General features: G+C 34.6%; 5 protein-coding genes across 6 annotated transcripts; 2 read left to right on the top strand and 3 right to left on the bottom strand.

Annotated features, from left to right (window-relative positions):
* Positions 1–1,026: 1,026 nt before the first annotated feature.
* On the bottom strand, positions 1,027–2,409 carry LOC107426653 (EPIDERMAL PATTERNING FACTOR-like protein 9). Of its 2 annotated transcripts, none has more exons than XM_060811449.1 (3): positions 1,943–2,409; positions 1,447–1,526; positions 1,027–1,338 (listed from the first exon to the last, which is right to left on the bottom strand). In XM_060811449.1, exons 1-3 carry the CDS (start codon positions 2,007–2,009, stop codon positions 1,162–1,164), a joined length of 324 nt encoding a protein of 107 aa, XP_060667432.1. In that variant the 5' UTR covers positions 2,010–2,409; the 3' UTR covers positions 1,027–1,161. The 2 variants fall into 2 exon arrangements, with proteins under 2 accessions (XP_060667432.1, XP_060667431.1); XM_060811448.1 differs by having other exon boundaries at positions 1,447–1,529; positions 1,943–2,406.
* Positions 2,410–5,574: 3,165 nt separating this feature from the next.
* LOC107426749 (asparagine--tRNA ligase, cytoplasmic 2) lies at positions 5,575–9,362 on the top strand. The gene is made up of 8 exons (XM_016037016.4): positions 5,575–6,442; positions 6,693–6,929; positions 7,190–7,777; positions 8,003–8,191; positions 8,278–8,342; positions 8,445–8,574; positions 8,664–8,722; positions 8,928–9,362. The coding sequence occupies exons 1-8, from the start codon at positions 6,020–6,022 to the stop codon at positions 9,109–9,111; spliced, it is 1,875 nt and encodes a 624-aa protein (XP_015892502.3). The 5' UTR covers positions 5,575–6,019; the 3' UTR covers positions 9,112–9,362.
* A 439-nt stretch (positions 9,363–9,801) lies between these two features.
* LOC107426750 (cysteine-rich repeat secretory protein 55) lies at positions 9,802–11,094 on the bottom strand. Its single transcript, XM_016037017.4, has one exon. It carries the CDS (start codon positions 10,922–10,924, stop codon positions 10,145–10,147), a length of 780 nt encoding a protein of 259 aa, XP_015892503.1. The 5' UTR covers positions 10,925–11,094; the 3' UTR covers positions 9,802–10,144.
* Positions 11,095–15,315: 4,221 nt separating this feature from the next.
* On the top strand, positions 15,316–17,900 carry LOC107426751 (ras-related protein RABA5c). The gene is made up of 2 exons (XM_016037019.4): positions 15,316–15,850; positions 17,294–17,900. Exons 1-2 carry the CDS (start codon positions 15,514–15,516, stop codon positions 17,602–17,604), a joined length of 648 nt encoding a protein of 215 aa, XP_015892505.1. The 5' UTR covers positions 15,316–15,513; the 3' UTR covers positions 17,605–17,900.
* A 505-nt stretch (positions 17,901–18,405) lies between these two features.
* On the bottom strand, positions 18,406–24,695 carry LOC107426782 (uncharacterized). Its single transcript, XM_016037064.4, has 14 exons — positions 24,157–24,695; positions 23,945–24,054; positions 23,597–23,659; positions 23,296–23,491; positions 23,054–23,158; positions 22,834–22,964; positions 22,143–22,716; positions 21,755–21,820; positions 21,436–21,512; positions 20,964–21,245; positions 20,511–20,823; positions 20,284–20,436; positions 19,301–19,837; positions 18,406–18,956 (listed from the first exon to the last, which is right to left on the bottom strand). The coding sequence occupies exons 1-14, from the start codon at positions 24,415–24,417 to the stop codon at positions 18,768–18,770; spliced, it is 3,057 nt and encodes a 1,018-aa protein (XP_015892550.3). The 5' UTR covers positions 24,418–24,695; the 3' UTR covers positions 18,406–18,767.
* Positions 24,696–25,829: the final 1,134 nt, after the last annotated feature.

Raw genomic sequence — 25,829 nt, 5'->3', positions numbered from 1 at the left:
ATTGGGAGCAGAGAGGTTGGAATTAAAAAATTTTGTTAGAATAAACAGTGTGGTTTGGTTTGGCATATGAGTTTTGAGCCCTCGTTTATACTAAACAGTAGGAATATCTTTCATACGAAGATATATTATTATTGTTATTAATTTAGCGTATAGGGGACCAAAAAGCAGCCAGTGAATAGGATCAAATAAGAGTGTGTATTTACTTGCATCAGAAATTGATGTAACCGAGCAGAGAGTGAGTGAGCAGTGCACTAGAATATTCCTGAAAGAGAAGAAGAAAAGAAACTACGAGAGAGAGAGAGAGAGAGAGGCCAAGTGCATGATGGTTTTAAAAGCGCAATTAATGTTTAGCGCGGGTTTACATTGGCAATGCTTGTTTGTTTGTATATACACTGAAAAAGGGACCTCTATGCCTTTGGAAGGTTGTGTCACTTATTTGAATCCAGTTTTGCCATTTTGTGCAAACTTTAATTGGATTCTAATAGACTAATACAGGTTCCCCATGTGAACCTTTGCTCCCACCTATGTCCCATTTCATGGACCACTTTCCCATGTGTCTGCTTGCAGTCTCTCATCTCCATAATCACCACCACCACCATCTTCCATTCATCATTTTACGACCTAAAAACAAGCTCTACCATCCCACTCTATTTGGGGTTTTGAAATTTCTTCCTTTTAGTGAGATTTCATATCATTTATGTATATGGCATGCATTATTTGTACATATTAACAAGAAGATATTTTTATCATGTTATGGAGGAAATAAAATGTGGGCATTTTGGATCTTCTTTTAGAATGGGAAGCTTTCATAGAGGTAAAAGATAAAAAATATAAAAAATAAAAACTTTAATAGAGAACACTCTTTTTTAAATTGAATTATATATATATATATATATAGAATAACCCAAAATCTCTCATGCAGTCTTTTTATCATCAGAAATCCTAAGCATACATTACAGGGAGAAGCTAAATTATGACATTTTAAAACAATTGTGCTAGCTAAATTAATGTAACAGTGAATACAAATTTATTGGGATTTCTTGTGATATATATTGCTGCATGAATTTAGATCTCTCTCATTCATCGACTTGAGCACACATCAGTGGTACTCATCAAACTCAAACTTACAATATGATATAACTAGTTAAGATCTTAATTATTTTACCGATGACAAACACATCTGTAGTGGTATGCGCTGTTGATTGGGTCGTTTCCTTCTACCGGGACTTGCTCGGCTCTGCACTTGTATCTGCACCCTCTACACTCATTGTAAGTGCATGTTGGTGCTGTGGATCCAATCATTAGCCTTCTTGGATTCTTCATAACTTCGCTATCACCCTATTATCTCAAAAATGGAGAAGAATTATCATTCCCCATTAAAAAAAATGAACAATTTTGTATGTTTCATATGTAAGCTTATTAATTCATTACTTAATTACCACTCACCTGCGTAGCTAATTCTTTTTGCGGTGGAGAAAATGCAGAGACCCTTTGATGGTAAGGAAATACTACCCGAGTTCTGGATTCTACTGTATCATTGAAGAAAACGTGGTTATGATTTATGAGCTTAGAGTTTAACAACAAAAGTACAATAAACAAATTTGTTTTTGCATAATTCTCCAATGAAAGACCACCTATACAACGTCTTTGATTAAACAAACCACAAATTAAACCATCAGCAACCAAAATGCAAATTAAAAAAAAAAAAAAAAAAAAAAAGACTTTCAACAGGACCACTTCACACGATTGATAAATTTTGGCAGAACATGAATTCAATTCAGTAAATAATGGAAATTTACATTGAAAATTCAGTATTAAAAAAAAAAAAAACATTAGTGAAATGAAGTTTTCAATGAAATCTTAGTTGATGTGAAACACGAAAAGGAGTAAAAAAGAAAAACATTAAATTTGTAATTCAGGGAAAAAAAAAAAAAAAAGGAACCTTCTATGGCATATGCAGCAAAACTTAAGGTCAAGAAGAGCAAGAGTAATTTAAGTGCCATGGCCATGTTTCTGGCTTTTGGGTTTCTTTGAGAGAATGAATGAGAATTGAGAAATGAAAATGTGGGGAAGAATGTGAATGTAATGGAAGAAGGATAAGAGAGAGAGAGAGAGAGAGAGATATGGAAGTGAAAGAAAAAGGTAGTGACTGTAAAAAGAAATAGTGGCAAAATCTCATGAGGGACCCCCACAAGACCCAGAGTTGGCACATCTACAAAGGTTCCTCCTCATCCGGCAGATCGGCCTTGCTCCTTGCCAGTGCTACGGCGAACCCGTGGGACTTCTGGAATCTTTTCTGCTCAATTGACCAAATTGTCCATGGGCTTCTACAATATCTATATTGTTTTACCCGCAGCCTAGATGAGGATTTTTATGTCAGAGAATCATTTGCCTGCCTTTTGATGACTATGAGACATCTCACCCACCAAAAAAAAAAAACAGCATCTAGGGCCTTCCCGGGGCATCCAGGTTTTAAAATTGCCTAGAGAATTCTTATGTAAGATCTTGAATTTTTATTTTTTTAATTTTTTTTTTGTGTAGTAATTAAATGAAAGATATTTGATTTAATATGGAAGATCAAATCTAAAAAAAAATAAAAGATGCACCTTGTAGTATTCAATTAAGATCCATCTTTAATTTTGGGGGGGGGAAAGGTAAGATGCATATTTAACAATCATTCAATTTTTATTTAAATAAAATGTCTAATTCAGCTAAAAAATTTTTAAAGGATGAACTTTATTTTAAAACATAGAAGTGCACCTTGCCTGATACATAGATACTCTCAGTTAATTTGAATCATTTACTCTTTTTCTTTTTAATCAATTTATTAATTTTAGATTACTTCAAAATTAAAATTTTAAAATACATTTAAAGTTTATATAAATTTATATAGAATTCATTTTATTTTTTTAGAATTTTAATATTTTATAATATTCATATAAACTATTTATTTTTAACATAATTCAATATTAACAATAAAGATCCTAATAGAAAAATAATTATATCTATATATATATATATATATTTATATATCTCAAAGTCTAGTAAAATATGCTCTAATACTAAAATCACAACAAATGCTAAGGATTGCGTTGCCACTGCCCTAATTAAATTTTAGTTTTAAAATTATTAATTAAGATATCGTCATAGCACACCCCATTTCAATATATCTTTGTTATTATTTGGTTGATATTTTCCCCCAAAAAAAAAAAAAAAAGGACAAAACTTTATATATATATATATATATATAGAGAGAGAGAGAGAGAGAGAGAGAGAGAGAGAGAGATAGACTATTTTATAGTATCTATATGGTGAATGGGAGTTTGGACTCTTTTAATCTGCATTTTTTAAATTATTTTCATACAGTTCTCAACAAAAGCAATTTAGAAATATAAATTCAAACTTAGAAAATGCTGTTACAGAATTCGTCTGCTTGCATAAATACAAACTTTTTTCTCCTTTAGAATAAGGATCTCAACTTGGAAGAGGCACTAAAAAATTGAGAAAATTTAGAAGAGATATTGGAACAAGCTAGATTGTTTGTGCAGACAAATAATTGTCTCCTTGAGATTCGCGTAAGCAAAGGTGTGGGGTGTATGTAGCTGGGGAATTTATCCTTGGCTTGTTACTGAAATAAGAAAAGGTAAAATTCAAAAACAATTTTAAGTGGCTATAGCAAATGGACTCTATTTATCCATATAACAAGTTTCGTATAATGTGCCGTAGAATAGACCATCCAATTTATAATTTTAGTTAAGAAAGTATTCATTAAATTTATCTATTAAATAATATAATAATATTTAATTATTTATCTATTTAAAAATTCATTTATCAATAGTTTAAAAAAAGTTGTTTTTTCATATTAACTCATATAAATATATCAATTAATATTTTACTCATCAATCATTTCATAAATTTTTTATGTTAATATTTGATAAATTTTGAATAATAATATTAAGAAATATATTTCCTCTACGGGTCTTAAGCATGGAGCTACCATCAATTACGTGTAGTAAATGATAAATTAGAAAAATATAAAACTTCCAGATTTATGAATTGGGTCACAACTGGTAACTGGTAAGGATAGGTTCCAACTACTAGGATGGTTCTCCATAGAGAAGAAAACAAACTTTATACACCTTAAAAATTCAAATTACTAAAAAATTATGGGCTACAATATGTTTATCAAAGGGTACTACGGCAACCAAACTTAATCTTAAAATTTGATAAATGAATCTGATAATTCTAATTTTATATATAAAAAGACAACCACGTCGAAAATATTGGGGGATAGTTGCTACAATTTACAACAGAAAAATAAATGAAATTCAAAACTTTCATTCATTAAGAAACAAAACAATTGTTTATATCATCCAACCTCCATGGAAGACTCATAAGAATCTAAAGGCAATGCATCAATTAAAAAATAACTAAAATCTAGATATATGTTCTAATCGTGAATAATAGATAACTTTATTTGAGAAACACTAGTAATTTTAGCTTTATTAACTGAAAAAAAAAAAAAAAAAGAGAAGAAGCCAAAACTGCCATCAAATTTCATTTATTTTCAAGAACAGCAATCCCGATTCCCACGATTCCTTGAATATCTAATAAGGCTCCATCTACACTAATCTTTGTATTCCCCTAATTTTGGAAGTTGCCTTGAACCAATATTTTCCTTTTAACTTCATGAGACTAATTCTTTGAATGCCACCCACCAAAAATAAAAAAAATAATAAAAAAAATGAAAAGAAAAAATTACCAAGCAAAAGATATTAGGTCATGTTTGATCATGTTTTTTGTTTTCAATTTTCAAACATTATTTTTAAAAATAAAAATAAAAATTGTTTTTATTTGTTTTTTGAAAACAATGGTATTTGGCTAGTGATGTTTGAAAACAAATTTTCAAAATTGAAAAATAAAAAATATTATTTTAATATTTTTTTTTTAACTTATTTTTTAAATTTTTTTTTAAAAACGGATAGTCAAACAAATAATCTTTTATTTTGAAAATAATGTTATATTATATAGAATAAAAAACTATTTTAAAATCTAATGGCAAAATAGACCTTTAAATTTTAGATTTGGTATGGCCTTTATGCAAAATTGCACTTTTTTTGTATAGCCCGGTTTAAAAGCCCATTTGAAAATGATTTTAAAAATATTTAAATCATTTTGAAATGGATAAAAGTATTTTGTATAATTTGATAATAAAAAGATAAAATAATTTTTAATAATTTTATTATTGAAAAATCATCTATTTAATGATTTAAAAAAATTAAAAAAATGAGTTAAAAGTGATAATTATTCGCAAATGGACCTTAAATATGCAAACTCCTGTTGTTGGAAAACAGACAAGGATAAAACCAAGAAACATAAATTTGGAAAGGAGTTACGATTGCGCCTTTTTAAAAACATTATTTAGACTGATTTTTTATTTCTTTCCATACCAATTTTTTTTTAAAAAAAAGAGTGGGAGTGTATACGGAATATTTCGTATGGTATATAGAAAAAACCTGTCATAATCTGGTAGTAGTAGCTTTTCGACGTACCCAACCCTCACAAACACCCGGCCCAAAAAACAGTCAAAACGATTACTTGTGAAAGAGAATTTTAGGCCTCCGCCGTTTTCCGTCAGAAAGAGTTTTCGGAAAATTTGATAAAACTCCCGCGAGATTGCCCAACCTTCCAAGAATACCAAACCTTGACACCCACACCTCTCTCTCTATCTCTCTCTCTCTATAATCAATCAGCGCAAGTCAAAAAACCTTGGAAACAATCCCTTTCCTTGAACTCCCAACCTCTCCATTTGCCATAATCACTTTCCCAAGCAAAGCATCCTTTCCCCTCCTCTTCCTATATCTCCACCACCCACCATGTCCATCTTCTTCACCATCCTAATCCCATTCTTATTCTCTAACTCTACCAATAATACCCACAAAAAAAGAAAAAAGAAAAAAAACTTTCTTCGAAAAAAACTTTCTTCTTACTCTGTTTCTTCCTTTTATTTCATCGGAAAATGGAGTCGGAAACAGTCCCGGCAGTTTTGCCCCTGAACCTTCACAAGTACTCCAACCGGGTAATCTTGAAAACCATTTTGGATCGCGACGATGGCGGTCTGGGTTTGATTGGCCAAAGAGTTGTGATCGGAGGGTGGGTCAAATCTTCCAAGGAATTCAAGAAAGAGCGGCCTGCCGTGGCAGCCCCAGCCGATGGTGATGGGGTTGGTGATACAGGGCCGAAGGATAAGGACGTAACTTGTGTGGAAATTCTTCAATCCCGAATACCCTTTATTCGTTCTCTCATAAAAGCTTTGGGTCGTAGTCATTCCCCTGCCGCTTCTCGTGATAAGTTGGAACCGGCTGTTGTTGTTCCTAAGCCCCCTCTTCCTTCTATTTCTATTTTGCAAGTCAGTGATGGTTCCTGTGTTGCAACTCTTCAGGTATGTTTGTGTGGATTGTTTCTTGCTTTCCATGAATTATGCTAACCACCTGTTTGAGTTTATATGACAAAAAGGGGTAATAGTCAATAAAAATTTTGATGATCGAATACATAATGTTTTTAGTTATATATGCTTATCTTATTGTTGCATAAAAATCATTATTATTTTTTATTTTTTATTTTTTTCACTTTTTCATTTTTTAATTTATTTATTTTTTTAACATTCTGAATTGGTATTTGAAACTTCCCAGGTCCTTATAGAATCCTCTTTAGCGCCCCCAAGCAAGGTACTTCCTACTGGAACTTGTATCCTGGTAGATGGTGAACTGACGCAGTCATCGTTGCAAGGAAAACAGGTCATCGAGGTTAAAGTTGAGAAAGTACTTCATATAGGAACAGTGGACAGTGAAAAGTATCCGTTGTCCAAGAAACGATTACCATTGAATATGTTAAGGGATTGTTCCCACTTTCGACCTCGAACAACTACGGTAATTTGCATCTCCCATTGCTATTTGTCTCTCTCTTTTTCTGGCTTACTGGTTATTATTATTATTATTATTATTAGATAAGGTAATTGTGACCTTCTTAGTATTCCAACCATGTTGTTTTATGCACTTGTTGATTAGTTATGTAACAGCAATAGTAAAAGAACTGTTATTGGAGGTTTAAATTGCCCTTAACCCACTGATCAAAATACTTCTTTACATGATTCAGTGAGATAATTCTTCCAATCGATTACTTTGTGTAGGTAGCATCTGTTATGCGGATACGTAGTGGCCTGGATTTCACGACTCACAGATTCTTTGAAAACCATGGATTTCTTTCGGTTGAAGTACCTATTATGACAATCACGGACTGTGAAGGATTTAGTGAAAAATTCCAGGTTTCAACTCTATTTAACAAAGCAGATAAAAAGGGAGAACCAGGTGCAGCTGAAAATGTTGGAGGTGTTAGTCTAGATGTTATTAAGGCAGCTGCAAGGGAGAAAAGTAATATAGTTGAGGAACTGAAGAGAACTGAAAGCAATAGAGAAGCACTAGCTGCTGCAATTCGTGATTTACAAAAGACAAATGAACTCGCGGCACAATTGGAAGCAAGAGAGAATTTGAAATCAAAAAATTCTATAAAAGATGATAAATCTAAACTCCCTGAAGATTTCTTCCCTCGCTCAACATATCTAACTGTTTCTGGTCGTCTGCATCTCGAGAGCTATGCATGTTCCCTTGGTAATGTTTATTCCTTTGGACCCAGATTCAGAGCAAATAGAGCAGAGTCACAAAGGAATGTCGCAGAAATGTGGACGGTTGATATGGAAATGGCTTTTTCAGAGTTAAAGGTATACCTTCACACTTCTCAGCATTAATGTGTTCTGTTATTCCTCTTATTCACATGCACGTTCTATCTACCTTCAAACTGAAGTTCCAATTTGCATCTGAAATTGTTTCAATTTTTAAACTTTTATTATCTCTGTTGTTTCTCTAAAATAACTTTGAATCATTCTCGATGGAAATTCCACGTTAGACTCTTTTATCCTTCTTACAATGTTTGATGGATTTTCCAGGATGCCATGAGTTGTGCAGATGACTTTTTCATTTTCCTCTGCAAATCGGTTTTGGAAAATTGTTCAGAAGACATGAAATTTGTCATAAAACGAATGGATAATGCCAGCATTAATCGTCTAAAATCAGTGATATCAACTTCGTCATCCGAGAGAATCTCCTATACCGAGGCTTTAGATGTTCTAAAGAAGGTAAGTTATACTCGGATATGTCATTCTGACAATAATTGACATCATCAGCAACTTTTTTCCACATGTTTTTATGTTTTACCTCTCAGGTTACGGATAAATCATTCGAAACAAAACTCGAATGGGGCACTGCACTAACAACAGAACATCTAAGGTATGCTTGTCGTGGTATGATATGTACATCTATATATATATATATATATATATGCTAAGCATGGTAAATGTGGACCTTAATCTACTGTTAATGCAATGGCAGTTATTTGGCTGACGAAATGTATAAAAGGCCTGTAATTGTATACAATCATCCAAAAGAAGTTAAGCCATTTTATGTACGTCTTAATGATGATGGACGGACAGTTGCATCATTTGATATGGTTGTACCAAAGGTAACCAAAAATTGTTTTTCTTTTTTCACAAAACCACCAAGGGCCTACCAGGTTGGTGATGAAGCTGGATATGATGTATTTGTTTGTAGGTTGGAACCCTCATTTCAGGTAGCCAAAACGAGGAGCGTTTCAATGTGCTAAGTGCAAGGTAATTCATTCTTACACCTAAGCTGTGCATCTTCTTTTTGCTTGAAACCATGTCAACTAAACTCCAACGTTGCTTCTTACTCTTTATCTGATCTCTATTTGATATGACCTGCTCGATGACAATTGAGTTGTATGCCCAGAAGCTTGGTTATTAATGATAAAAGCATGAAAACTGAATTGTAGTTTGTTGTAAATGGTTGGTGCAGGATCAAGGAATTGGGGTTGGCTGGAGAGCAGTATGAGTGGTACTTGGATCTACGCAGGCATGGAACGGTCAAGCACTCTGGATTCAGTTTTTCGTTTGATCTTATGGTTCTCTTCACCACCGGCCTGACTGATGTAAGAGACGTTATCCCATTTCCAAGAAGTTATGGCAAAGCAGCCAACTAATCAAAGTTGCCGATGAAGAATAAAAACTTCAGAGCAACATATATATTCTACATGATCAGATTCCCTTTTTCTGCGATCAGAAAAAGGAAAAATGGAAAACTTAAAACACATTCGGTGGAGATATCTATATATGAGTGTACCATGCATGTAAATATCAACGATTTACTGATTACTTGAAATGATGTAAATGAATTTGGGGCTGTAAATAAAAAAACTGAATTTGGAATGAATATAAATGGTCTTTTACAATATAGCAATAAACTGTCAACATCAAATTAAGCATAAGCATAAGCCTGGGTATTTTCCAAGTTTTAGATGCAAATAGAAGGATAGCTCTTAAAATTAGACATTACTCTTAACACATGGTGGTTGACGTGGTCGGAATGCGAGCAATTTGATTATATGACAGTGACGACAAATATAGCACATATAAAGTATTCTTGTGACTTGGACGGTTTGTTAAAAATAATAATAATAATGTGAGAGAGAGAAGAGAAGAGTAAGAAGCGCAACTATATATATATTTGATCCATAAAATAGAAAGAAAAAAAATGCTATTTATTACTATTGGAATATATACTGACAATTTGATTAGTTTTCCATAATAATTTATTTTTCCATATTAGATTTTTAATTTAAAAAGTCCAACATAATAAAGAACCAATCTCATTTGTGATCAAATAACAGAACTAAAAAACAAATATGTTGATTGCCATAATTATGGTCCAATGTTATAATTCTCAAGAAAATAGTTTAATTGGTAGAAGAGTTTTGATTCTTTGAGTACCGTTGTTGGTTCCCCTTATTTCTTCCGTGGCCCAAAAACATAAACACAAAGCACAAACACAAACTCCAAATGCGACTTTTACTCGTTAATGCGTAGTTCGTAAACTACGTACAAACTGCACTAATAACCTCCACGAATGAAACTAACATTTTCCTTTTGAAAACGTTCATTATTTTCACACCCACCACACACATACATATATATACACATACATATATATATATATATATATATGGATTGGATAAGCTATGGATAAACCACGACAATTTGGTTTTGAGAAGCAGATGCATTATTTGAACCTATAGGGAAGAAGAACGGATAGAGCTCATATCTCACATAACAACTACTATACAGAACTCTGCACCCCTGTCTGTCTCTGCAAATGGTTTCGAAAGACCCCACAGCAATGGCCACGCACTGTGCACAATCTATCTTAGAGAGGTCCCTTGTGCACTGTGCCAACGCATACAGGGTCACGAACTCCGAGAGTTTCGTCTCACCTTTTCCTAGCCCTTCATTCTTCGTCTCAACGGCTTGTGCTCTGACCTTATCCACCAAATTTCCCAGTGCTTTCTTGAAGCTTTCAGGGTCAGACACATTATTAATGTTGTAATAGAATATGCCATAAGAGGTGTCGATTTCTCCTATGAAATTCTTGGTGTTGTACCTTAAAAAGCAGTAGTCGTACCAGATTCTAGCATCGGCTTCGTTCGGACAACGCTGTCGGATTTGGTTGGCTGCATCTTGGATACAAGCAGAGCAGTCTTTGGTATCCACATCTCCTCTGCATTGAGCCAGGCCATAGACTTGGTTTGGGTCTTTGCCATAGGAAGTCGTAACATAACCATTTGAGGCAATGTTGGAAACAAGTTTTGCCAACAAAGCAGCTATGTTTGATGAAATTGGGCTTCCTTTGCTAATTTCAGTGTCTTTGTTGCAGAAATCTCCTAGAGGGTCAGCAGATTCTGCAAGAAAAGTAGTGCAAAGAAGTAGAAAGAAAATGATATTAATGTAAAACAAACCCATAATTTTAATAATTGTTTCTTCTAAAGCTGATCTTTGAGCTCCACTGGTATATTTTTCTTTATGAGGTTCTTTGCTATTATAGAGGCAATTAAGCGAGATTGATGTTTGATATAGTGGGCGTACATGGGGATGACACAGTCATAGAGCTGATAATTTTGACTTTGGTTGAGGAGGCTTCATTACCACCATATTAAGTGGAGGAACATCAAGCAAAAGTTTTCTAGAAAGTCGTCTGATTTCATGTGTTTAAGTCAAATAAGTCTTTTTTAACTTAGGGGGTTTATATTTATAATGGTTTAAGATATATATATATATATATATAGCTATAGAATGGATCATTTGTGAGGAAGCAATTATTTAATTACCCAAAAAAAAAAAAAACTAATTATTTTGAGAACTGAAGGCATTGCGCAACAATAACCTTGCCTGCCCACGGTCCAATGGCAACTCACGGGTGAAGTAATAACCGTGCGCTAAACCAGATAATAACCGCGCACTACCACGTGTCCATACACCATACACCAGAACACCAATACTGTATGAGTGCGTCTAAAAATAAACATACACAACCAACCGTACCGTTTTTTCCAAAAACCACCGTGGGAAGTATACCAAATTTTTCACAAACACCATCCCACATATTTTTATTTAATAACCCGGTACGAATCAATTGATAACCAACAAACCACAATTTTCTCGAAATACGAAATGCAACCATAAAAATACCGCGGGCATAATTTATAAAATTTAACCAAATATTTTCATAAAATATTTAACCCAATTATGCCCGAGAAATCACATTTGAAACCACGTAAAATTTAATACCGAAACATACCTTGCTCATGCATAACAAATAATTTAAATTAAACCGCATTAAAATCATAATTAAACCACACCACATGAGCATCATTAAATACTAAATTAAATACCAATTAAATTTAATTAATTGCCCAAAATAATTTTTGAAGGTGGGTCACTCACCTGGAGAGCGCAAATCAACTAAGATCCTCCTCGGGATCCACTCCACTACTCGCGCGTGCACCTAAACAACCACAGTGCACAAACCAAAAATATTAATATTTTATTCGGGTAATTCCCAAATGGATACCCGGGGAGCGAACACCAAGCGACATCTAAGGGTTACGAGTTATATACCGAATCGAAGCTCGCGTGATGAGGATCACGGATTCGGTCTTACTTTCCGGTGATCGAACCCGACGGGGTCGGAATCTCGCCGGAAAGCTTTTCGAGTTTCGGCTCCGCAATTCTCCCAAACCGTCGTGAATTGGTGGAAACGGAAGCCGGATTCGGATTCAGGAGGTCGAACACTGCGGACTGGAGCTGGCCGAAATTTTCGGGTACTCGCCGGAACAGTAATTTCCGGCAGGCCGCCACGTCACCGGCAACCGTCACCGGAACAGTATTTTCCGACGGTGGCCGTTTGCTGTGAAATTTTGCAGATTTGTAGATCGTGAGGAGAGCAATCCAACGGGACCGACGGTGAGCAAAACGGAGGTCGGACGGCGGAGAAATCACCGTTTGAAGATTTTCGATCCCTCGCCGGAAAACGCTCCGAACCCGGCGCGTCGGTGGTCCGATGGCCGTGATTTTTGGTGGGTAGGCCGGACATGAGGAGAGGATCAAGGCTGTCAGGCGCGTGTGGCCGGAAAGTGGCCGGAACAGTGCCGATTCGCGGTGGCCGGCGGTGGAGGGGAAAAATCGCCGCCAAACTTCGGACGTCCGATCCGGGCGCGTCCGGCGGCCGTTCGCCGTGAAATTTGGAGGTTTTGCCGGAAATGAGGTGGGCAAGCTTTCTGTCCGGCGCGTGTACAGTAACTCGGCCGGAACAGTGGCAAAATCCGGTGGCCGGCGGTGGCTCTCTCTCTCTCTCTTTCTCTCTCTTCTCTCTCTTTCTCTCTCTTCCCCGAGAGTTTTTCAAAATTAAAACCCTGCGTGACACTGTTCATGCCACGTGGACCAATCAGAAACTGACACGTGGCGTTTCACTGTTCACTGACCCAAAAAAATATTAAAATAATACGGTATCCGGTAAACTTCAAACGTCCATAACTTTTTAACCGGATGTCCGTTTTGAGCGTGCCGCTAGTCTGTGAACTCGTATCGACGAGCACTTCACAACCATGCATGAGTCAAAGCTCAATTCCCCATAAATAAAAAGTCAACTCCGGCACCCCTTGGACAGTTTGGACCGCAACTTGTTTCGTCCATAACTTTCAAACCGTAGCTCCGTTTTCGACGTGCTACCAGTCTACGAACTCGTGGCATCGTGCACTTCGCCACGGTACCCTAGTCATCTCGCAATTCCCACCGAGTCAAAAAGTCAACTTTTGACCCCTTCGGTCAACGGTCAACGGTCAACGTGCACGGATTCCGGTGCGATTTGGGACGGGGTGTTACATATATAGTAGATATTATCGTTCTTGTCTGCTTGGTATAAGCCATTGTAATTTTTTGTCTGCCTCTAATAATGTTATAAGTTGAGTACTTGTTTTCTCAACTCTCATAAATAATGTCACGCAGCTTGGTGCAATAATCAAACTCAAGCGCCGTTCAGGGTCAACTTTCTGGATCGGTTGACTTTGACTTCCTTTTTTTATTAAAAAATAAAATAAAATTATTTTGCGTATATTTTTGACTTAAGCATTTTTCATTGGCCTAGAGGGTGACTTGAGGGCAGCAAGCTCATTAGTTTTTCGTTTTTTCTTCGATAGGCATTAGTTGTCTCTTTCATTTTGTAAGTTAACAAAAACAGATTGATTCGCGTTGTAATCATTTGATTAATTAGAAATTTTCTATTTGTCATGTGTTGATTATCATCAACTTGCATAGCGCTATGTGGTAATCTAATATAAACATTCAGTTTTTATCATTTTAAATTTTTGACTTAAAAAGTTAAAATATTTCAAATAAATACATCATTAATATTTGTGAGGGCCATGAGAAAAACTCAATTAATTAATTAATATAAACAAACTTTAAGATCGTGAATATAATAATTTAACTAGATTAAATTGAAGATTTTTTTTTTCACTCAAATTCTTTTGGATTAAGATTTCAATTATTCTATATTAAAATGCAGAAGAAGATGACTCAAATCTATAACTTTAATAATATAAATATGATAAATTTACCAACTCGATCAATCTTCATTCTATTTAGGTTTACCATAAGAAATTTCGTTTGTCTAGCTTCAAAGTAAAATATATAAATAATAATAATAAATTGTATATTTTTAGCCCAAGAAGAATAAAAAAATGGATGTTATACATTGATAAATCAATTTTCACTCATTGTTTTTGCTACTTAGTCCTACTCAAAATTTATTGGTGGTTTTTTTCGTTTTGCTTTGAATTTTGTCACAAATCCCCAATTTTTCCTACTGTTTCTGCCCTTTTTTATATTAAAAAGATACAATACAAATATAAATAGGGACGATTGAATGCCATCCATCCTATACTATAATTTGTATCTTCATCAACTATAGAATATACCAACACAAAAAAAATAAATAAATAAAATCTATCTTCTATGAAATGGAAGATCTTAAATTTGGTTTAACTATTTTTGTGCCATATCAACAAATTCAGTAATGTCCAATAAATCTTGCAGTCTGCAACTTGATGAAAAAGCGACCACATACTATTCACAGAAAAATTAATGTTACGCTTTCCTTTACAACTTGATGAACCGATCACATGTTTGAGTCAAATAAATATAAATTTTGTAATTTTTTTTTAATCGATTTGTTTTAAGTACAATTTACAGGAGAATAACATATATAAATTCAAATTAAACGTAACACTGCTTAAAAAACTAATTTTAATCAAGTTAAGATTCCGTCCAAAGTATATGATTTTTTTTTTAATTGTTCCATATGATTATCAATGAAAATTTTCTGAAACATCCATCCTCAATTTAGATTTTTTTGTTAAAAAAAGTATAAAATATCATAGAGAGTACTTAAGTTATAAGTGGTAGTGAATGGAGAGCCAAAAATTATAGATTTTTTTTTTTTTGGGGAAATAAAGCAAAAAATAATAGGAATAAAAAAAAACAAAGGAAACTAATGTATTTTATCGACAGACTAAGGTTGATATTTATGTGACCACTGACCAGGGAAGGTGTCGTCACATCCAAAATAAAATCTCCTTAAAGCATAGTCACATATTCAATTTCAATTAAAGTGCCAAACACTAACCCATTTGTTACTTTACACCAAAAAAAAAAAAAAAAAGTATTTATTACTTTACCAACCCAACCATCTTTACAAAATATACTCCCCCACCCCCCCCAAAAAAAAAAAAAAAAATCTTTACAAATAATGCTTTTGTGTATGTCAATAAATAAAATAAGAAAAGGCAATCGGCCAAAAGGGCCATCTACATTCTAAAACCCATAGATAAAGAGAGAGAGGGAAAAAAAAAAAATAAAAAAAAATCACCAAATTCATCAGAACCCGCCAATTACGCAGGCGTGTCTGAGTCTACCTTTTCTCAACGTCAAAGTGAAACCCCACATGTTCATTCTCAGAAAAAAGCAATTTCCTTTGAGCAGTCTGAGAGACGAAAATGGAGGATGACCAAGAAGCAGGAGGAGAAGAGTACTTGTTCAAGGTAGTGTTGATAGGAGACTCGGCGGTTGGGAAGTCGAACCTGCTCTCTCGCTTCGCTCGAAACGAGTTCGACCAACACTCCAAGGCCACAATTGGTGTGGAGTTTCAGACCCAGGCTGTGGAAATTGACGGCAAAGAGATTAAGGCCCAGATCTGGGACACTGCCGGCCAAGAACGCTTCAGGGCCGTCACTTCTGCTTACTACAGAGGAGCTGTTGGTGCGCTTATCGTCTATGATATTAGTCGGAAGACTACCTTTGAGAGTGTCAAGCGCTGGATCGATGAGCTAACCAGTAAGTTTCTTTCACTGGGTTTTCCTTTTTTTTCTTTCTCATTCTTTTTTTATATCGTTTGCGTTTGTTTGCTAAGAGATAGTGTAAGAAAAACGAACAAACATTTAGATTTTTTATTTTTTATTTTTCGTTTTTTTATTTTTTATTTTTATTTTTTGGTGGATAATGCGTATTTTATTAGAGTGAGAATGTTTGTTATATGGGTATATGCCTCGCAATTTACAAATGATTAGTTTATCTATGTGAGAAGTAGGAACTCCTATTTTAACTTGTTGCAGAATGGAAATTTTTATGGCTAAAAAGGAGAAAATGAGAAGTGACATGAAGAAGATATTAAACAAGAATTTGCTAGGCACGTTGTTATTAAGTCTTAATCAAGTCCATAAGTTTATAGTTTATTGCGTATAAAGAATATGGAAACTTCTCGGTTTGTTGATACTTGAATAATAAATTAAAAAAAAAAAAAATTTGTTTAACATATTTATAGAAATGCATGTTACCATGTTTAAACTTGTTATATTTAATTTATCAGTCAATTAGAGTTTTTGAACTCATATTTCAACTTGTTATATTTAATCCACTTCTGTTCAAATTTATCCTCAAAAGAATGCCGCTGGTGAAAGAAATTCCTCTTCTTCTAGCTCCACTTGTCGTGACTAAACTGGTTGCAGTATGCATATTGGTAAAATACTTTATGTATGTTAATATGAATGAAGTTATTGAAGAGAAACTCGCATTGTGGAAGCTATTCAGATAGAAAATGACATTGGTTGGCTTTTCCCTTTCTTGTAGTAGTTCTAGACCCTTTTAACCTGTAAATCATGTATGTCCTAGGATTTGATCCTGAGAAACCTACCTGCATCGTCATAGTGCTTAAATGACAGGGAATTGTTATCTATAGCTGAAAAAATCACAAATAATTATTGGCATCATAAGCTTAGATTTCAAAATGGTTATCTTTCCAGATGGTGACTCCATATTAGAGAACAGAAAAACTAATACAGGAAGTGAATCCATATTAGAGAACAGGAAAAGTAATACAGGAAGTGCCGATGATTCTTCTATGAAAAATTTACTTGGCTTGAATCCTCAGAATATTTGATAAATCATTAAACAAAGCATTATTAGTCTTGTAATTGTATGACCTGCAAGATGTTTGTGTTTATTTCGTAGTCTTGTATAGTAGTTTTTTAGAAACTTCATAGAATATACATCTAGAGTAATGTTAGCTGTGATAAAACATACACCGACAGAATTTGGTCATTTTTTTTGGCAGTCTTTTCTTTTTACATTTAATGGTGAATCTTTATTTTATTCTTTTGACTCCATTTTATTATTTACAAATTTATGTGGTTGTTATTTATTTGTCTTCTGCTTGTGGTCCCCGGAAAGGATATTACGAGGAATTTCTATTGTCTATCTAATTGATGAATGATATTGCAGCTCACTGTGATACCACAGTAGCAAGGATGTTGGTGGGAAACAAGTGCGATTTGGAAAACATTAGAGATGTGAGTGTGGAGGAAGGCAAAGAATTCGCAGAACAAGAAGGATTATTCTTTATGGAGACATCTGCCCTTGATTCTACTAATGTCCAAACAGCGTTTGAGATAGTAATAAGAGAGATTTACAACAATGTTAGCAGGAAAATCCTAAATTCTGATTCTTACAAGGCCGAGTTGACCGTAAACCGAGTCAGTCTCGTCAAAAATGGGAATGACAAGCAAAGTCATCTGTCATGTTGCTCAAGATGATCTCCTGTTTGCTTTGTGGTTTTGTTTCTTTCCATCCCCGATTCTCATTGCTATTCTGTTTTCGGAGAGACATCATCCAAATAAGTTTCTTTTTTTCTTTAGTTTTGTTTTGTTAAAATATTGTCACCTACTCGACAGTCGGTATATGCAGGTACAGAACAAGCAAACAAGCACTTAAAAGTAATTGTAGGTGGTTGATTCTTTGTACCGTGTCTCTAAAGGACCATACTACCTTTTTTGAGTAATAGCAATGGTCAGATTCTGAGCAATTTGAATAAATTGAGTTGGTTTTGAAATATTGGAGACCATAAAAATTATATTTGTGATCAGTATTTAATCAAATCTTCCTACCGATAGAATTTTAATATTCTTATTAAATGTAAAGAATTATCGTACCAGAAGAAATAAAAGCTGAAGAATAAGAATGGAAGGAATTTCTATGGTTCCATTTGGAATAATTTCCTATAAAATATGTAAAATAAATCAGCTTATAATTCAATTTTAAGGCATTATTATGATCTTGTTATACATTTATATACCCTGTACAAATTCTAGTTGACATTGGAGATGGTCTAAGCATGTGCAGGCCATGTGTTCCAGCCGATGTCTCTGGCCGACACCCTGCACCGCTCTATATGCTAATGCTTTCTGTGAAGATTACGAATACAATTTAGTTTAAATCTGAGACTATTTTAGTTAATGAAGTAGTAGATCATAAGTTTTGAAGATCCTTCATGCAGTGGGTAAATTGAAAACAAGAATTTCTACCAAAGCATATTTAATATTGAAGTGGTCTATAAATTAGAATTGATGAAAGACACCAAAAAGCCAAACCTTTTTCTTTTCTTTTTTTAATTTTTCCTATATATATTGCTTGCTGCTACTAAATTTACATTAATGGAACAAATAAATGATTTTAATCATCTGCTGATGGAAACACAATTGACCAGTTAAATTTGAAAAAAAAAAAAAGGAGGAAAACGAATAAATAAAAAGAGAGAATTGTACAAAATGTTGTACCAAATTTCTAACTTCCTATATTTTATACTTGATGTGTGATCAACCATGTAAAATATCAGGGCTTCCTAAGAGCAGATGCTGCACCCATGACAACAGCCAAAACGATACCAAGACCTGCCCCAAGCGAAGCACCATGTAAAATATCAGGGCTTCCTAAGAGCAGATGCTGCGCCCATGACAACAGCCAAAACGATACCAAGACCTGCCCCAAGCGAAGCACCCACCGCCGCAGCTGTTAAAGATGTTGCCTTGGCTTGAGAATCTTGACCTCCATCTGTTCTCCTTCCACGATCTCGCGCCAATTCCACCAAAAGCCTTTCTCTACAAAGTTCCTTTACAAAGAAAAAAGGTTCAAGAACCTCAATATTTCAAGCTCTTTACACAATGGATAATGCATGATTAACAGACAAATACTTTTCTTCCTCAGCAAAAATTATATTTTAATTCATTGTCCCATATAAAATGACTCCCCAGTATAAATATCAGTAAGATGCCATGTCTTCTATTAAAATGCAACAACAATTAATTACTTGGGAGAAGGATTCAAAAGTAGCTAAAAACATTCCCCAGACTAGCAGAAGGGGAGGAGGATAGGGAGGGGAGGGGAGAGGATATGAAATATGTGGCACTGCAATATCAAAAATAATAAAAAGAAAAAATATGAATAAACATCTACCTCTAAGGAGGCCTCCTCATGGCTCTTAAGCACACGATTAACAAGCTGACATAGAGACTTGACACCCTCCACTGGGAGAATGGTTTCCTTCTTCTGGAATGGCCTTCGAACAAGATTAATTGGAGCAAAAATAAGTCCTTGAACACCCATCCTACTATTAGAATCTCCATCCGCAGCACCCCAAGCCAAAGAAGCACTAGCAGCACTGGGCATGACATATGGACAGGAATTGATCACCCCTGTGGTACTTGGTGATGTTTGGTATGCCTGCAAAACAGCATCAATTGCCGCTTTTTGCTGATGTGCACTGATAGCAAATTTGTTTGTTATGGCAAGGATCCAAGGGATTCCAAGTGATTTAGCCTCATCCAAGAGAAGCATAAGAGCAGGCTTCTGCAGTGATCCATTTATGTAATTGTAGCGAGGTATTCGATGGGACAAGTTATGAACAAGAATAATCAAGTCCATTTTTTGATTGATGTCACGAACTCCTGTCCATAATTCATCTTTAAAATGAGAGGCTTCCATATTCAACTCCTGCAATACAAATTTCAGAGATGAGACAATGAAAAACCAAGACATGAAATAACATAAGCAACAAAGTGTTACACAATTTCACCAAATAGCCATCTTTGTTTATGCACCATCTTAGCGATAGTATGTTCATCCCATATAATCATTTTTTAACATCTATCTTGCTTCAGCTTGTGGTAGGCATCAACATTTACTGTCTACTCTTCATAGTGACAAATAATAGTGATCTAACAATTTTCAAGATAATAAAAGTAATTTCTGTGAATCCTTCAAAATAAATCCTTCCCACAAATGAAGCTAGGAACAATATCAAGCATCTCTGAGACATATTTAATAGGCTCAAGATCAACATGCTTAGGCTACTATAGTCATGGAACAATTAAAAAAAGTAATGAAGTGTAACAGAAAGTATGTCATACCAAAGAGCATTTTTATTCAAGGGGAAGTACCTGCAGATTTACTCCTGTTGAGTCACAGTAGCATAAACCCCCAGCAATACCTTCTTGAGCATCACTCTCTGGAAGCTGAGTCTCAATATTACTAATAGTGGTCATTCTACCTTGCGCCAGTATTGCCTTAAAAAGAGAAGTTTTACCAGCACCCTGCACAGCCCATAAGCAGAGTGAATCCATGCATAAAAAGAAGAAACAAATATAACTAAAGAATTATTTTATACCTCAAGACCAAGCAACCGCACCCTACGAGTACGAACATGGACCTCTTTCGAGACAGTAGTAAAATCACTGGTACAGAATACAAAAATTTCACTCAAACCTTCAGGACGGAGGGACTTTTCCTTGTGAAATAATCCTAAATTATCCTCCCTGTGAAGATTAGACGTTTCTGAAAGATCCATAAATGAATCTGGTACCATTTGATGCTTAGGTGGGCGTCTCAAAGGAGCTCCAACCAAGACTCGCATTTTTTGTATTTCTGGCTGTACTCCATAAGTTGGAGCCGATGGGAACGACTCCACCTTAGTTGAACACCTGAATACAAAATAACTTCATCAAGTAATAGTACCAACATCACATAGCATTCCTAAAGAGATGACAATTGGATGGTAAAATTAATACTAACAATGAATAATTTAACAAAATAACCCAAAATTTTAGACAAAGGACAATACCAGTTACCATTCACTTGAGCATGAATAAGGGTACATAGGTGCAAACCAAAACCAGTGATGTCAACCTTTAATGGTTCTCCATTCTTCTCACCAGGTATACCACTCCAACCAAGGGGAGCAATTGAAGTAGCTGTATGAATAACTGGAGATTCTACTATATGTCCTAGCTCTACAGTACCTGCAACAGCGAGCCCAAACCATTGCTGCAGATGTGGAAGCTGTTGCAACTGCTCTATTCCTAAGAAAGATGAGGAATCATCTCTCATGCACAATTCATAGATCCTGAAGAAAAGACAAGGTTAAGGTTAAATAATTCCCCAAATTTGCATTTCCATACATTCACCAATGCAAGTTTAAAATCATACTTAACTTCAATTACCTAGACAACAGCCCAAGATCACAAAATTTGAAATCTTTTGGCTTGGTACAATCTTAAGGAGCAGGTGATATTGACAATTGAGTTATGTATTACCTTTGGAACCGAGACCTGTATGACTTCATCGAGTGTGATTGAAATCGTTCTCGTAGTTCCGCAATTAGAGATTTAACCTGAAAATGTCTTTGCCAGAAGAAAGCAAACAAAATGACAAATTACAGGTGCCAAAATTACAACTAGCAACTAGTTGTGGACAAGCATAAGCACGTAAATTTATGCAGGCGACAGAATTACAAGAAGCAACTAGTTGTTAACAAGCATAATCATGTAAATTTATGAAAGAGAAAGTATGATATCAAACAAAAAAATTTACATGTTTTTTACAAAAAAATAGTCAAGCGAAGGAAGCACATACCGAAGTCAATTTTGAGTACTCAGCATCTGATAGTAACTCTACATATGAATTCTCCAAGAGATAAAGCTGGTATAACAATAATAATAAAGAATTTTAGTAGCATAATAAGCATATCTAATGGCTAAAGCAAGAAGTTCAATAACACACTGTTAACTAGGGAAAACAACAATAAGTTGATGGCAAGTACAAGTCTATAAGGTAGCAAAAATTACATAGGGGAAAAGAATCAGAATTTTTCATATCAAATAATAGAAATATAAATGGTGTAAGCCAAAGAGGAAAACTCCAAAGAACTCAAACCAGCAAGTCAAAAGTCCAACCACTAATTCCAATGATAAATCAAAAGACAAACTACTAAAGAATAAATCTCATCCAGATATTGGTTTACCTGTCCAAATGGTACATATGAAGGCAAATAAGGCACCCTACGCCATCTCCTATCATCTCCATTTTTACTGGCAATTTTTTGAGTAGGCTTTCCAGCTATTGCTATATCTGCTGCCTCCTCGTTAGTGTCAGAAATAGGCTTAAGGGATATGCCGTCAGAACCTTCCTGGATTTCAAGTGACTGTGCTTCTACTACTTCATCGTCACATAAGTTGGTTGCTGCAGAATCGGATGTAGAATATGTTCCAACACCAACAGAATCAACTTTTTTCCCACTGTATTTGTTCAATTGTCTTCTGACACTTTCCAAAGGAACAAGTTTTGAAAGTCTCCAAAAAGAACTTTGTACAGGTCCTAGACCTAAAACTAAACGTTCTCCTTCATTCTCTTTTACTTTGTCTATTGCTTCCTCACGTTTCAATGTGGAATTAGAAGTAGTTTCCATTTCAGCAGGCATTGGTAGAGGCTGTGCATTGTAATGATGAAAATATGCGGGGGACAAGATCCGGGGTACCAAATCTTCTGGAATGCAATAACTCTTAAAGTAATGCTGCCACCCCTTTCTATTAACATAACTATGGAAAAACAATAAAAAGTCTTGCTAAGTTAAAATAGAAAGTTTTAACAAATTCTTTATTTTATCATAACAAACATGTCAAACAATTATTCAAAAAAGATTACTAAAGACGTACTCTCTCAAAGCAGCATTGCCAACAGGGGGCTGGGAAAATGTAATGCATTTGACTTGGATATTTTCATTCTCCTTTAGAGAAGAGGAAGCAGCAATAACCCTCAAAATAGCAAGTGTAGCCAAGGCTGCTACCTACAAAGACAATCCAAAGAGCAGATAGTAAATGCATTACTTAAATTAAAAGTTAAAAACTGACTAAACTAACTTATATTCAGACTTACTGCTCCACCTAGTGAATGTCCACATAGCACAAGCTTTCTGTTCTTCTTTCGAGCCAGCCTGTACAATTCCAAAGCCGGTATTCCTTTAGCACGGCCCAAGAAACCCTGAAGATAATCATTTGAAAAAGTTAAAATATATATATTTATATATTTATATATATATTAAATGCAAACACATGTAGCCACCACATATAAGCATTTCAAGCATATATGGGTGGAAAATAACAAGACCGCTATCTTACGCGGTGAGCTGCAGGTTTAGGCTTGTCATTTAGTTGCTTAGATTTTGACTCAAGAGGATTCCACAACTTTTCCACGTTTCCTTTTTGATTTTCACTTTGGTTAGGCTTATTATTTGTTTCGGAATCATCGGAATCCTCCACAACATCCTCATGAAATATAGCACCTTGTAATATATTGACATCAGTGACAACATCCCTTGATCACATGAAAAAAAAATAATAAATAAATAAACAATATTTCTTAATGATAAAATAAAGACATGTATATCTCATTCAGTGAATTATTGTATCTCAGACTTACTTGTACTGTTTCGTTCCAATAAAGGAAGCAAACAAAGTATCACCTGCTTCTGCCAACAAATACCTTCAAAGGAAAAATAATTATAACAAAAATTTTTAATCATTGTAAAGAAGTTAAAAAGTAAGACCGAATAAGTCAAAATTCTCACAATATACTGTAGGTTAGCATTTGAATACAGCAATGAAATTTCCTATTTTCAAATAAAATTTAGAACAATTCCGTAACTACAAATACTATTAAAACATAGAAGATATAAAACTTGGCAAAGAAATGTAATCAGCACCCAAAAAAAAAAAAAAAAGCAGCAAACGGAGACTAATGCAAATGTAATAGCAGAGAAGCGCATACCTGTGAGGAACATGATCTGAAGAAGGTTGGACACGCTCTAAAGAAACAATTTGTCCTCCAAAATCGGCCTTGAATTTGTTAACCGCTCGAACCAATTCGCTAGCAGGTTTCTAATAATTATTGAAACGATACGAATTTAATTAACATTATTACAAAGTTTAATAGATTTTTTGTTTTTAATAAAAAAAAAAATGAAAAGAAGAAAAAAGTACCTTGTAAACGCACTCGGAGAGGACCATGCAGCAGAGGATGTCCTGCAAGTCGGAGAAAGAGTCGGCCTTGACGGCGAGGCAGAGATCGTGGAGTTGCTTCTTGCGGCGTTCATACTCCTGCTGAAGCTTCTTCCGTTGCTCTCTGTCGTCGCTGTTCCACGGCCACTTCATCCTCCACTGCAGTGGTCCCCACGACACCTTCAAGATCTTCGCTCTCTGCTCTCTGATCCACGATTCCACTCGGCTCTGTAACGCCTCCATTCTCTCTCTCTCTCTCTCTCTCTCTCTCTCTCTCCCTAACTGAATTTGGATCGACGAAAATCACGAAGCGCCTGGCGGAGTTGCCTCTGCAGTTTTTTTTTTTTTTTTAAATTTTTATTTTGTTTTTTCCTATTTTTCTTGAATCTTGAGAGAGAAATTTTTCTCAGAAAGTTTCTTTTTTTTTTTATCCCAAAAAAAGAAAAAATGAATTTTAAGAAAATAATAATAATTCGTTTTGTCGTGCGCCACTCGACGGGGCATATGCTAAGGAATCAGAAACGCGGTAAACTTTTGGTTCGTTTTTTGGATTTTTGGATTTTTTGGGCCGAAAATTCTTCCAAGGAACCGTTTTCTATTTTCACATTATTTTGACCATTTTCATTTAATATATATATATATATATATATGTGTTTATGTATGATGGAAAACAATTAAACAGATAATGCTCTTTTTTAACAAAATTTTTTAAAAGCACGTAGGGATAATGGAATTCGCGGTCTTTTCCAACTTTCTTTGTCTTTTCACTCGTCTTACTTATTATTAATTATTATTATTATTATTTTTTTTTTTGGTAATATTTCACTTATCTTACTTTTCTTTTTTAAATATATATGATATAAATAAATCTTAAAAAAAAAACTTGTTGTTTAGGTGTTTAAAAAATTATTTAAAATCCAATTTAATCAAAATAAAAACCTGAGTTCTAAGTTCTGACAAACTTAAGAACAAAAAAATAGTTCCAACCAAAAAAAAAAAAAAAAAAAGATTCAATCCTCTCCCACCATAAATAAGGAAACACATTGGTTACACTAATAAGGCCCAGTAAACTTAAGTCGGCATGATTGGTGACCCAGTGAGCTTATTAGAACAGAAACAACATGGGCTCTGACTGCCGAGGCACTTGGGCCATAAAATATTTGTGGGTTTGGACATTAATCCTGCTGGGGAAATTTTATTTCATTTATTACTTTTTTTGGTAAAAATAGAGAAATTTTATTTTTTTGAAATAGAGAAGGGAGGCGAAGAGATAGCTCTTGTGGTTCAGCATCTCTACCTATGTTATGAGAGCATGGTTTTGAATCATAAGAAGGAAGAATTTGGGATAATTTGTAATGTTTAAAAGAAAAAAAAAAAAAAAAAAAAAGAAATAGAGGAGGGAGGCCCTAGAATTATGTCATTTTTAACCATTTTCGTGGTAGCAGTGAGAATACCAATTCGCAACCATTTTAAACTAATTTTGAGTGTAAATTTATTATTATGTGAATTCAAACAGCCTCACCTACTTTTTATTTTTTTGGCTAACAACTACCTCACCTACTTAGCTTACTACTAATACATCAAAATATCACTATCAATCATTTAATGTGGATGATTCGGATCTGCTTGCGTCGATATATGGGTATAGACTAGAG

Source organism: Ziziphus jujuba, chromosome 9, assembly GCF_031755915.1.
Source record: "Ziziphus jujuba cultivar Dongzao chromosome 9, ASM3175591v1".
Classification (NCBI taxonomy): domain Eukaryota; kingdom Viridiplantae; phylum Streptophyta; class Magnoliopsida; order Rosales; family Rhamnaceae; genus Ziziphus; species Ziziphus jujuba.
The sequence above is the reverse complement of the archived record's forward strand: the minus strand, read 5'-3'. Positions and strand labels throughout refer to the sequence as shown.

Excerpts from the sequence above, each read along its gene's own strand:
- LOC107426751 (XM_016037019.4), top strand. The coding sequence starts at position 15,514 with ATGGAGGATGACCAAGAAGCAGGAGGAGAAGAGTACTTGTTCAAGGTA. Across the intron at positions 15,851-17,293 it reads CTGGATCGATGAGCTAACCA|CTCACTGTGATACCACAGTA; the intron begins GTAAGTTTCTTT and ends ATGATATTGCAG.
- LOC107426782 (XM_016037064.4), bottom strand. The coding sequence starts at position 24,417 with ATGGAGGCGTTACAGAGCCGAGTGGAATCGTGGATCAGAGAGCAGAGA. Across the intron at positions 23,492-23,596 it reads ATTGGAACGAAACAGTACAA|GGATGTTGTCACTGATGTCA; the intron begins GTAAGTCTGAGA and ends CATGTGATCAAG. Across the intron at positions 19,838-20,283 it reads CAACAGGAGTAAATCTGCAG|GAGTTGAATATGGAAGCCTC; the intron begins GTACTTCCCCTT and ends TTTGTATTGCAG.
- LOC107426653 (XM_060811448.1), bottom strand. The coding sequence starts at position 2,009 with ATGGCCATGGCACTTAAATTACTCTTGCTCTTCTTGACCTTAAGTTTT. Across the intron at positions 1,530-1,942 it reads TGCTGCATATGCCATAGAAG|TAGAATCCAGAACTCGGGTA; the intron begins GTTCCTTTTTTT and ends TCAATGATACAG. Across the intron at positions 1,339-1,446 it reads AAAAAGAATTAGCTACGCAG|GGTGATAGCGAAGTTATGAA; the intron begins GTGAGTGGTAAT and ends TTGAGATAATAG.
- LOC107426749 (XM_016037016.4), top strand. The coding sequence starts at position 6,020 with ATGGAGTCGGAAACAGTCCCGGCAGTTTTGCCCCTGAACCTTCACAAG. Across the intron at positions 7,778-8,002 it reads TGGCTTTTTCAGAGTTAAAG|GATGCCATGAGTTGTGCAGA; the intron begins GTATACCTTCAC and ends TGGATTTTCCAG. Across the intron at positions 8,723-8,927 it reads TTCAATGTGCTAAGTGCAAG|GATCAAGGAATTGGGGTTGG; the intron begins GTAATTCATTCT and ends TGGTTGGTGCAG.
- LOC107426750 (XM_016037017.4), bottom strand. The coding sequence starts at position 10,924 with ATGGGTTTGTTTTACATTAATATCATTTTCTTTCTACTTCTTTGCACT.